The sequence below is a fragment of the Elgaria multicarinata genome, chromosome 12 (assembly GCF_023053635.1).
Source record: "Elgaria multicarinata webbii isolate HBS135686 ecotype San Diego chromosome 12, rElgMul1.1.pri, whole genome shotgun sequence".
Lineage (NCBI taxonomy): Eukaryota > Metazoa > Chordata > Lepidosauria > Squamata > Anguidae > Elgaria > Elgaria multicarinata.
In genome coordinates, this window is record NC_086182.1 from 30,093,770 (window position 1) to 30,104,927 (window position 11,158).

At 45.4% G+C, this 11,158-nt stretch overlaps 1 protein-coding gene across 2 annotated transcripts; it reads right to left on the reverse strand.

Annotated features, from left to right (window-relative positions):
- Positions 1 to 3,693: 3,693 nt before the first annotated feature.
- On the reverse strand, positions 3,694 to 10,891 carry LOC134407667 (NXPE family member 4-like). Of its 2 annotated transcripts, XM_063139565.1 has the most exons (6): positions 10,646 to 10,891; positions 8,687 to 8,747; positions 7,929 to 8,586; positions 6,484 to 6,545; positions 4,750 to 4,968; positions 3,694 to 4,322 (listed from the first exon to the last, which is right to left on the reverse strand). In XM_063139565.1, the coding sequence occupies exons 1-6, from the start codon at positions 10,736 to 10,738 to the stop codon at positions 3,787 to 3,789; spliced, it is 1,629 nt and encodes a 542-aa protein (XP_062995635.1). In that variant the 5' UTR covers positions 10,739 to 10,891; the 3' UTR covers positions 3,694 to 3,786. The 2 variants fall into 2 exon arrangements, with proteins under 2 accessions (XP_062995635.1, XP_062995636.1); XM_063139566.1 differs by lacking the exon at positions 4,750 to 4,968.
- Between the last annotated feature and the right edge of the window lie 267 nt (positions 10,892 to 11,158).

Sequence of the window (11,158 nt, forward strand, 5' to 3'; positions counted from 1 at the left end):
CTAAAAATTTCAACACTCTAAAAGAAACATTTTTTTTTTGCATCTGATAACAAATGACAAACTTTAGCATGTGATGAGGAGCCCTTCAGCGATTTTAGCAAAGGAGAAATGTATGTATTTCTAAGATCATTATACATAGGACATTCAAGCAAAGCACGAATTAAGTCTTCGATAGAGACTGCACTACATCCACATACTCTATCTTTAATTGGTAATCTCTTATATCGTCCTAGCTGAACTGCTAAAGGGAGAACATTTAGTCTTGCCAGTGTAAAGATTATCCTCAATTTAATGTTGGGTTTATCCACCAGATAACTTGGTAGAGATAAATAAAATGGCGTGAAAGAATTATAGAAAGGGTTAGTTTTACAGGACTTACACTTGTAAGAAATTGGAACTTTAAGAACGGATGCCTGAGTTTGCTTTCCCCCTTCTTCCCTCCCCAGTCACTTTTTCTTTTGTGTCGTGCCATTTAGATTGTAAGCCTGCCCACAAGGGCTGTCTTGTTGGTTTCTGATCTCATATGAGCCACTCTGGGAGTCTTTTCAGCTGCAGAGTAGAATAGTGGTGGTTTGAAGAAAGAAATCATATATATCCTGGCCCAACAGTTTCCAGTGTGGCAGCCTGTAGGGAGAGTAAAACGGAGCACGGAGCAATTGTCCAAAGTTCAGCTCCAGATCATGAGAATGCACACTTAAAAAGCCGTGCGCTTTCCAAAGATCGAAGCCTCGTGTGGTGCAGAGCGGTAAAGCAGCAGTTTCTGCAGCTGAAACTCTCCCCACGGCCTGAGTTCAATCCCAGTGGAAGCTGGTTTCAGGCAGCCGGCTTGAGTCGACTCAGCCTTCCATCCTCCCGAGGTCGGTAAAATGAGTACCCAGTTAGCTGGGGGAAAGGTAATAATGGCCGGGGAAGGCAACGGCAAACCACCCCGCTATAAGGCCGGCCAAGAAAACGTCAGTGAAAGCAGGCATCCCTCTAGGAGTCAGCAATGACTCAAGTGCTTGCACGAGAGGTTCCTTTCCTTTCCTTCCTTTCCAAAGATCAACGTGGAGGATGCTCCTATAAATGCCTATTTAAGAATAAGTCTCATTCAGCTTTATGAGAATTACTCCTAGGAAAGTGTGTAGCCCTCAGTTTCCTTCCTTCCAAGCATTCCATTCTGAAGCTGCTAGAAAATTTACCAAAAGGGTTTGTGACATCAGGAGTCAGCGCTCCACCTTCATCCCATTTGGAGACTATCCCGCATCCTTTTCCATACCTGCCCTGCCCTCTGCTGTCGACTTTCTTGATTCAGCAGCCCTTACTGTTTCTCAGCCTCCTATGCTTATCTCACCCACTGAAAACAGTGAGTTGGTTGAATCAGACACACAGAAAAAATGCACACAGTACTTCCAGGTCCCATTTTATTGCAATCAGAAAGTTAATCCGGTGCTTAAATCTGTCCCACTGACGTCAGAAGGAGTGTTTGAAAGACTTTCACCTTGACTGGATTGATCCTAAAATAGTTAAAATTAGCCATCAAAGCAACAATCCAGATGTTACATGATATTTGTATGGGCCTGAGAAATTATCTAGATTAGTTAAGGCTATGTGCATGTAAAGAACTTTGTAAGACCTTCATGCTCCAGGTGGACAGTGACATCATGAATTGCTCCTCCATATAAAACCAAACCAAAATTCCTCCAGAAATGCAGATGTCAGAGAAAAGGATTCAAGCCTTTCCTCTGAGCTGCTAGCTTTCTACGTGATAAGGGTTTGTTTTATTTTTTCAGAGGATTGCTTGAGATGAGGCCTCACCTACTGCACTATGAAGTGGATAAGAGATAAAAGTTCAGAGTAACATATGTCTTAATCTGCATAGAAAGCCTCTAGTTGAAAGCCTCTTCCAAACTGGTCCCAGGGTGGATGTAAGATCCACCTTCCAGTGCAGTCCACTATTAATCTTGCAGGTTATTGGTGACGCTATGGCTAGTGTAGATTTCTGGCCGAAACTCCCCCATTCCAAACAGCATAACGATCTGTCACTTTAAATTGCTCCTTCGGACCTTCTCCCGATATTAAATCCAGTGCTCAGTTGCATGCAGAAACGCCACTGATTTGCATATGAGTAGATTGCAATGGAATATACCAGACACTGGACAACAACAACACGAGAGAGCTACATTGCTCCATGCCATGCTTCTAGACTTGCCGATGGGGCATCTGGTTGGCCCGGTAGGAACCTGGATAGAACATAAGAACTTAAGAAGAGCCCTGCTGGATCATTCTGAGGGTCCATAAATAGCATCGATGCATGTGCCCTTTTTTGTATCTGGTCAAGAAGGCAGGGCTCCTGCAGCTTTAATTGTTGTGATGAAGAGGGGAGTTTACCAGGTGCTGCATGCATACAAATGACACCTGCTGAAATTCCCTTTTCTATACAACTGTTAAAGATACAGGAGCCCTGTCCTCCTTTCCATATGGTCACCCTAAGTTCAACTGACCATCCAGGCCAGGCAGGGCCAGTCAACCTGACCGAACCCCCTTCCCAACCTTTTCTTGCCCCATATTCCCCTTCCCACCCAGACGCCCCTCTTATTCCCCTTCCCTCCCGATCTACAACATCAGCAACTGTACTTGTGGTTCCTTTCCTGGACCACTGCCTCGCCAGTGGCTGTGCTCCCATTCCCCTGGGTACTGACGGGTGTGGCACAAACTTCCTGTGATGGTGATGCAGGATGAGGATGGGTGAGCCCTGCACAGTTGCCACCTTCTCCATCACTGCTCTCCCTCTGTAGCAGACTTTCATCTCAGCATTGTGCAGCCATTGCTGGCAACACAAGACCTGGGGGGAGTCTACACACGGTCTTTGGGGCGCCCTGAAGACGCTTCAGGGCGCCCCGAAAACGCTCGTGTAGTATGTACCTTAATCGTCCCCAGAAGAGGCGGAGGAGGAGGCATGCTTCGGCGGCGCAGACTGCGGGCGGGCTGCTCCAGGCTCCGTTTCCCTTTAGCCAGCAGGCCCTGCGAGAGCTCCCAGCAGCGGGGCTGGGTCGTGGGATGGAAAAGAGCGGATGGGTGAGGAAAGGGGAGGGCGCCTCCCACGCCCCCGGGACTGCGAAGGGGCCGCCGCCACTTTCCTCACCCGTCAGCTCTCTTCCCTCCCACGACCCAGCCCCGCTGCTGGGAGCTCTCGCAGGGCCTGCTGGCTAAAGGGAAACGGAGCCTGGAGCAGCCCGCCCGCAGTCTGCGCTGCCGAAGCACGCCTCCTCCTCCGCCTCTTCTGGGGATGATTAAGGTACATACTACACGAGTGTTTTCGGGGCGCCCTGAAGCGCCTTCAGGGCGCCCCGAAGACTGTGTGTAGACTCCCCCTAGGCAAAATGGGACCTTGGTAAGGTCCCACAGAGCTCTTGGATGTTCTTATGAAAATGCAATGGATCAACTATTTCAATAAAATAGTTGGGAAAAGTGTCTCCGTTTTGTGATTTGGTCTAAAATACAGACATAGTAGCCACAGAATATGACTTAATTTTTAATACTTGATCCCGAGCACTCCCCTTTCTGAATTTTATACCGTCTATTGCAATGAAGAGTTTGGGAGAACTTGAAAGCTTGCAGACCCTTTTGTGCTGTATTGGTCTTGATAAAGGTATTGATCCACTGTGGATTTTAGATTATTATTATTTTCCTTGATGGACCTACGTAGCGGTCTTTTCTTTTTAGACTTTTAATAATAGCTTCTGCTGATCCCAACTTCTTAGTTTCATCTAATTACAGTTTTTACATGGCATTTTCTTAAGTAATTTAACAAAGGTAGGATAAAAGCATATTAATTTGATTCATAACCACATGACGTGGCGGATGAACATTGTTTGTAGCATATGCAATTGTCATGTCCCATGCATCAATAAAGCCAACATCCAGATCCCAAAAAATGTCCTTTAGTGCCAGGTATTGGGCGTAGCCATGGAAGTCACTAAATCGCTCCTGGTCTATGTCCATCTCCCGGGTATTCTCTCCCTTGATGATGACTCGTGTGTCTGGACTTCTCAGGAGAAGACGCTGGATGGCTTTTCGGATGTTAATTGCCCTTTGGATGAAGAGCTTGATAGGGAAGGGACGGAAGTGCTGTCCCAGAGAAATGACTACAGCCGTGTCTTTGCCACCTGCCACATTGTCAATTTGAAGAGCAACAGAGGTGTGAAATTTCACTGTGTACTCGTGGGAACTTATGAAGGGATGGCCATGTTTCTTCCATTGGATATGAATGTTTCTTGCGGCATCCTCAGCGATCAATGTCACAACTTTGTTTGTTCCCAGGATGTAAAGGTTTTTAAGAGCTAATGGAATAGAATAGAAACATAATCAAGATTATTATTTTTAAAGCAATTGCACGCTAAAGAACTACCTGACTACTTGTGGAATCAGTTACCTAGGGAGGTGGTGGGCTCTCCCACACTAGAGGCCTTCAAGAGGCAGCTGGACAAGCATCTGTTGGGGATGCTTTAGGGTGGATTCCTGCATTGAGCAGGGGGTTGGACTCGATGGCCTTGGAGGCCCCTTTCAAGTCTGCTATTCTATAGCAGGAGGGTGCAGTCAGAATGATACCAGAACGTGTCAATAGTTTTTCTAAACCCACTTCATTATAGAAAAGACAGGAAGCTTTATGTTTGGGGCATAGAAAGAATTCTGGGTACCAGGAAGAGAGCAGATCGGCATTGCAATCAACAATATTATATTGTGGCATCTCTAGGTGGAAGAACATACTCTTCACTCTTCTTTGAAGATTCTCCATCCATTGCCGCACAGTTGAGTCTCCCATGAAGTAAATCAGCTTTCCTTTCAGGCAAGTGTAAATCTGTTCCAAGCTATTGAAACTGGGCCTGTTGCAGAAAACAGGGTGCCATTGGTCCTGCCACACGAAGCCGCTGGGGAATGGGGAACTCATCCCAACCCAACATTTTGTGCTTGTTGTTCTCTCGTTGCCTGGTAAAAGAAAAAAAGCAGCCGACAACGAACTCTGTGAGTGTGGCACTGTGAGGGAATCAGCGTTGAAAGGAAGGTACCAATGGCTGTACAGGAGGATCCCAAAGCCCCAGGAAAGAGAAAACTAGCCACCGCACAGGCAACATTTTGCAGCTTATCTATTCTATACCTGGAAAACTATGGGAGCGGATCTACACAGAGTACTGAAGGCGCTTGCATGCGCCCCCAGTGCGCCCCCAAAGCGATTGTGTAGATCCTGCCCTGGAAGAGACGGAGGAAGAGGCGGAGGAGGAGGCGGCTGGGGAATCCGGCCGCGTCCTTGCCGCCGCCGCCCACCTCCCCGCCGGCCGGGTCGGAGAGCTCGGCAGAAGAAGGCCGGGCGGAAAGCGGAAGAAGCTCTCCGACCTGGCTGGCTCTTTCGCTGGCAGCAGGAGGCCGGCGGGGAGGTGGGCGGTGGCGGCGGCAAGGACACGGCCGGATTCCCCAGCCACCTCCTCTTCCGCCTCTTCCAGGGCGGGATCTACACAATCGCTTTGGGGGCGCACTGGGGGCGCATGCAAGCGCCTTCAGTACGCAGTGTAGATTTGCCCCGGGTTTCTCTACATTAAGAAAAAAGGAAAAAAAAACCTGTAAAAAAAGACTGCATCCGTACTGAGGTTTTCTGCTTTCAGGTTCTTTGCAGTATTACAATGGGCTCTTTTATACAGCAGACACATGGATTGAATCAAGGGAATGCCTCCCTCCCTCCCTGGCATGTCTGCAAAAAGTAAGGGGGGGCCTTGTTTTCGTCGCTTAACTTGTGCTTTGCTGTTTCGTCAGAGCCTTCAGGAAAGCCAGGACTTACTTCTGAGTAAATGTAAGATTGTGCTGTAAGTCTGCAACCCTAGGCAGAGAGAGTAAGCCCCTTTGAACTTAAAGGGGTGGGTGATCAGATCTGCCTCTTTTTGTTGCAGGGAGGCATTTTACCCTCCCTCTGATCACAGACACGGAAAGTCTTTCCTAAGCAAATTCATCATGCAGCATCAGCTTTACACACTGCTGATTTCATGCTATTAAAGGCTTATTCCAGCTTATCTCTGTTTTGTTGTTGTTGTTTGTTTTTTGAAATGGGATAAAGGGGAGGGAAGTGCAGGAGACATCCTGGCTGTTGACAACATCATGTAATCAACCTGCAAACTTCTGTGAGTGGCCAAGCCCCATGTGCCAATTCTGAAGTAGGAGCCATTTTATGAAAAGTTTCTGGGATGGAATAGCACAATCACCATCATAAATTTAATCAGGTTAAGTATTTTGTAACCTGCTTACACAATACAAACTTTCATAGGTACCTAGTATGCGTAAAAACATCACTAAAGGAACAGCAGGGCAGCTAAAATGTCTCAGCATGAAATGTCTTTCTTGTACATTTCCCCAAGCGGATAAGGGATTGGGGATGGGTGGAGAAGGGTGGAGATGATTGATGCCAGGACACTGATGCTACTGAAGTTGTGATGGAAACCAGAAACTCCAACTCACTTTCACAGGGCACAACGTGGATGTCCCCAAAAGTCTGAGGGATCTCAACTCCAATACTGGACCTTGAAGACAGAGAAGCAAATCAGAACATATCAGTCGTCAAGAATGCTCCTGGTTTTATCGCACCTCCTTCTCACATCTAACTGGCCCTTACTGGAAAGGGAAGACAGATGGATTTTCAGTGGACCTACCCAGTGGCCGCTCCCAGAGGAGGCTAGGCTTGCTTGCTCTCTGTTGACCTTCTGCCGGCAGACAAAGACTGCTTTGTTCAGAAGGCCTCTGGCTTGTAAGTTAGTCTGTTGGGTTGGGTGATGTTTTCAATCCTTAATTTTTTAAAAAATATCTTGTAATTGTTAGGATTTTTATTATTTTTTAATGTACTGTTATAGTTAATTTTAATTGTGTAAGCTGCCTTGAGTGCCAATTTTTGGTAGAAAGGTGGAGTGAAAATAAAATCATATCAAATCAAATCAATAAATGGATCTGGGTTTGATCTAGGAAGACTATTCATGTGATGTCGCATCACTGAATTCAGAACATAGCTAGCTCATGGGCAGCTTGTATGGTTATTTACTTACTTATCCAAATGTATGACTCGTCAAGGTATGTTACCTTAGTCATACATATGTGGAATAGGTCTTTGATCCCAACAAATGAGCAAATTAAAGTTGGTGGTTGGGGGAATGACGAAATAAGACAAAAATTCAATTATACATAGCTAAACTATAAACATCCAAGAAACCAGATTCCATATGCCTACGCCATCATTGTCCCTCCATCTGTTCAAACATCTAGCTCTGATATCTCCAGAAACGTGACATCTGAACAATGCCATACCATTCCAAGAGCTTTGGGGCGGGGGGATGTTAGAGAAATGTAATAAATACATTCTGTAGTTGGAAAATAAGAGATTCTTTGCCCCACCGAACAGTCTAACCCCAACATATGGCTGCAACTCAGCGTTTTACGTGTAACAATTGCTGCGTCTCGATTCGTAGTCACACCAAAGCTGTTATTGGCATGTCTAAAACTTTTGCGAGAATAGATGTTTTCAATATAAAGCAAGTCATTCCAGCACTCAAACCCTTAGGAGAGGAGATTGATTGGAAATACAACTCACTGGACCTCGTTTTCAAATGGCCTCACCCAAATGTATTATGATACCACTATGTTGCCGACTGACGATTTGTGAAGGAAACATCCCTGGGTCTGAATGCAGAAGAGAAAAGGGGGGATGCTCACCCCGTGATGGGAAGGCCTGGGGATAAGGCAGCCCCATGCTGACATGGTCCTCAAATAAGTACAGAGAGGATCCATGTCAGCATGCCTCTTACCCTGGAATGATCTGGGGCCTTCTGATTCTTCAGGTGTTCAACATGGCAAATGCAGATCTCAGTTCTGCCCTAAACTAAAACATCTGAAGGTTAAAAGAAGCAAGTAAATACCTCTTTAAAAGGCTCAATTCCAAGTCTGTGAGATATGAGACGGGTGTGTTGTAGGACCTCAGGGAAAGGAAAGCTTTACATGACACATTCTTTGGTTTCACGCAGTAGAAGGCCTCCTGGTCTGGCTCAACTAGATACTCACAAAGTTCTGCCTTTGTGGCCATGTATAAACCACATACAGTGAGGACATCTGATGTTCCATTTAAAAATTTGCCCGTGAATAATATTTTGTCATAACCTTTCTTCCTGGCTGCCCACAGGGCAGAAACTCCTTCGCTGGGGTGGACCAGCAAGAGAGAAATACTGACATCACCTTCCCAAAATAAAGTGAAATTGACCAGGAACGTCCCATTCCTATAGTCTTTGATGAGCCCTGAAGCTCCGGCCTTTTGACTCGATGAATGGATCCTTGCTCGTAAGAAATCCCCTCCGTACTCTTTCCTCTTTCCCAAGTGGTCATACAAATCCAGCCGAACCATCAAGTGCTCTCCAACACAATAAGAGTCTTTGTGGCTTAATATGGTGGCTTTGCTGTTCTTGGAACTTGTGGTGGTATTTATAAGTATGAGAGTGACACTGGGCATCAGCTGGTCCAGTTTTCTAAGGATGTCCTCTACCTCTTTCTCCTTTTTTGCCAATGGGATCACTGCACTGCCATCTTTGATTGAACAAACATTATGTATAATCATTAGGAAGCTGCCTAGGTAGGATATCACGCGTGGCGTGGTTATGAAAATTAATAACGAACAAGTGCTTACCAAAATTTGCAGCAATTTGATTTCCTTCGAATGGTTTCATCCGTCCTCTGAAGATGGTAAACTTAAGTATAAAATGAAAAGGACATAACAACAGACATGGGAACAAGTGTCTTCACAGGCATTGGGGTTGCTTTCATATGAGGCTTTTATCACGCCATCAGCCTGCCTTATCTATGGAATTTTACAGACAATGTCTTCCAGCTCCATCTCACGGGCGTTTTATTGCACGCTCGTTACTGGGCACGCACGGAGTTTGCTCAGGTCCCTCACATGACGTTGTCTGCCTCCCGCGCTCCTTCTGCCCCTTCTGGCCTTCCTTGCGTTACAAAAAAAACCGCTCTTTAAGGCCAATGTTTTTTAAAACTCGGAATCGCTGCTCTCTCCTGCTGTGTGCAGGAGAAGCAGCGCCATTAGAACAGCAGACTCAATGGGCCTCGTGCTCGTTGGGTACTTCCTCTTTTGAAAAGGAAGTAACTGAGGAACAAAAACACGGGCGGAGAAGTGACAGTAGGGAGCATGTTAACCCCTGGTGTGATTAAGCTTTCCCTCTCAAAACCCATGTTTCCCCACCACTTTTTCCTTACCGGAGAAATTCTGTGAAGAGGCAAAGATGGAATAGCTACCTAAGACCTTCTGAGACTTCCATTTGGCAGGAGCCCTGTGGCTCCTGCCGGTGGAGTTCCACCAGCAAACAGAAAGGAAAGATTTATTATTATTACTATTATTATTTTGAAGTTAAAACAAGGCCCATGGTGGAAGGGGGGGAATCCGCCTTCCCCATTCCTCCCATCCTGCAGGGTGGACCAGTGATCATCTGACTCCATCACCCTAAGAATTATGCTCTAAGAGTCCAATCCTATGCATATTTAGATAGAAAAAAATCTACAACTCCCAGCATTTCCCAGCGAGCCATGTTGTAGGATTTTATTTTTCTGTCTAAACCTAAAGAGGATTTGCACCCTGAGTAAACTTGGTTCTGAAATTCTATAATGGTTTTGTTTCCAGCGCTTAGTAAACAGTTTTATTCAGACACGTCCTCCCCTGGTTGACCAGCCAGGGTTTTATATTGACATATAGCTTCATCCCACCAGCGTTATACTGTGCAATCACTGCGAATTGCATGCAAAGGACTCTGAAGTTTTCCAGTTTATAATCTGCTTTTACTGTGAAGTACTCCCATGCATCCTGCTTTAATTGTACTTCTTAGCCAAAAGAACCGTGGTATTTTACTACCCCTTTAAGAGCGAATCTTTTGTTGTTCTCTGAGCGGCCACTGGGGGCGCAGGAGAAGGATTTGACATGTTTAAAGTGCAAATTAAACAAATGTTTACATCTGCGTAAATTTTAAAGATAAAGACATCAAAATTGGCACAGTAATAAATATTAAGGAGGGCTTTCTGCATACCAAATTTGAATCGGATAGGGTCATCCGTTGATCTTTTTAATAAGTTTTTACATTTCTCCCCCTTAAATCCTTTTCCTGGTATGCAAAGGATTTTATGAGCGCTGCTGCCTGGGGTGTGATTTAGCTAACAACAACAACTTTACACTATGGGGATAATTCGAGGGAAACAGGTACGTGGGATGAAGTTTATAATCTGCTTTTAAATATTTTAATTCTAAATTTTGTTTCTCCCCCCCCCCCCCGTATTGTTCTCAGGTTGGGAATCGTGTTCGATATAGATTTATATTACAGAATATAAATCCTGTAAATAAATAAAATAAGATAAATAGATTTGGGGTGATAGTGCCTTGCATCAAAATGTTGATGATTTTATAATCCTGTTTTTTAAATGATTTGTTTTAACACAGACCTTTTCATGTTACGTTTAAGGCACTACAGACTGGATACAATGATTTCGCCAGAGAGAGAGAGGCACTAATGTGTGATGTCAGGCACCTAAATAGCACCGTTGAGCTTCAGATTTCACTTTTCTCTTTGTTGAAGAGGAATCTTACCTTGGACTTGTGGAAAACGTAGCTGATGAAGGTGATTATTCCGAGCACAAGGGCCACGAAAGCTGCCCGCCTTACGGTACGAGCCAAGGACATTCCTGTAGTTACCAAACTGCTGCTCCTTTAAGGCCAAACCCCAGAGGGCCTCTAGCAGGAGAACACTATTTTTGGAAGAAAGGCAGGATATCAAAGCAAGAAACGAACAAACCTATAAAAATAAGCATTCATGTGGTTAGAAGCCTGGAGGGAGGGAGGGAGGGAGGGAGGCTCAATGCAGCCTGAGTTCTGTTGTTAGTATGAGTTGGGCAGTGGGCACATTTGGCAATTTGAAAAACAACTGTCATGGGCACCACCACAAAATGGCTGCCATGGGAGGCGTGGCATCTTCTGAAGAACAACCCCCTTTTCTAGGGAGATGTAAAGGAGATTGCGCAAGCGCCCATTCCCTTAGCAATGGGAGCCCTGAGAGCAGACCATGCCCAGAACAAGTTTATCCTTTACTTGCCAGGAGGGCAA

What these genes read in the sequence shown, in the direction of transcription:
- LOC134407667 (XM_063139565.1), bottom strand. Translation starts at nt 10,738, where the DNA reads ATGTCCTTGGCTCGTACCGTAAGGCGGGCAGCTTTCGTGGCCCTTGTG. An exon ending in CCACGTTGTGCCCTGTGAAA is followed by an intron (nt 4,969 to 6,483) that starts GTGAGTTGGAGT and finishes TTCTTTTACCAG; the next exon opens with GCAACGAGAGAACAACAAGC. An exon ending in TCTTCAAAGAAGAGTGAAGA is followed by an intron (nt 4,323 to 4,749) that starts GTATGTTCTTCC and finishes CTATTCCATTAG; the next exon opens with CTCTTAAAAACCTTTACATC.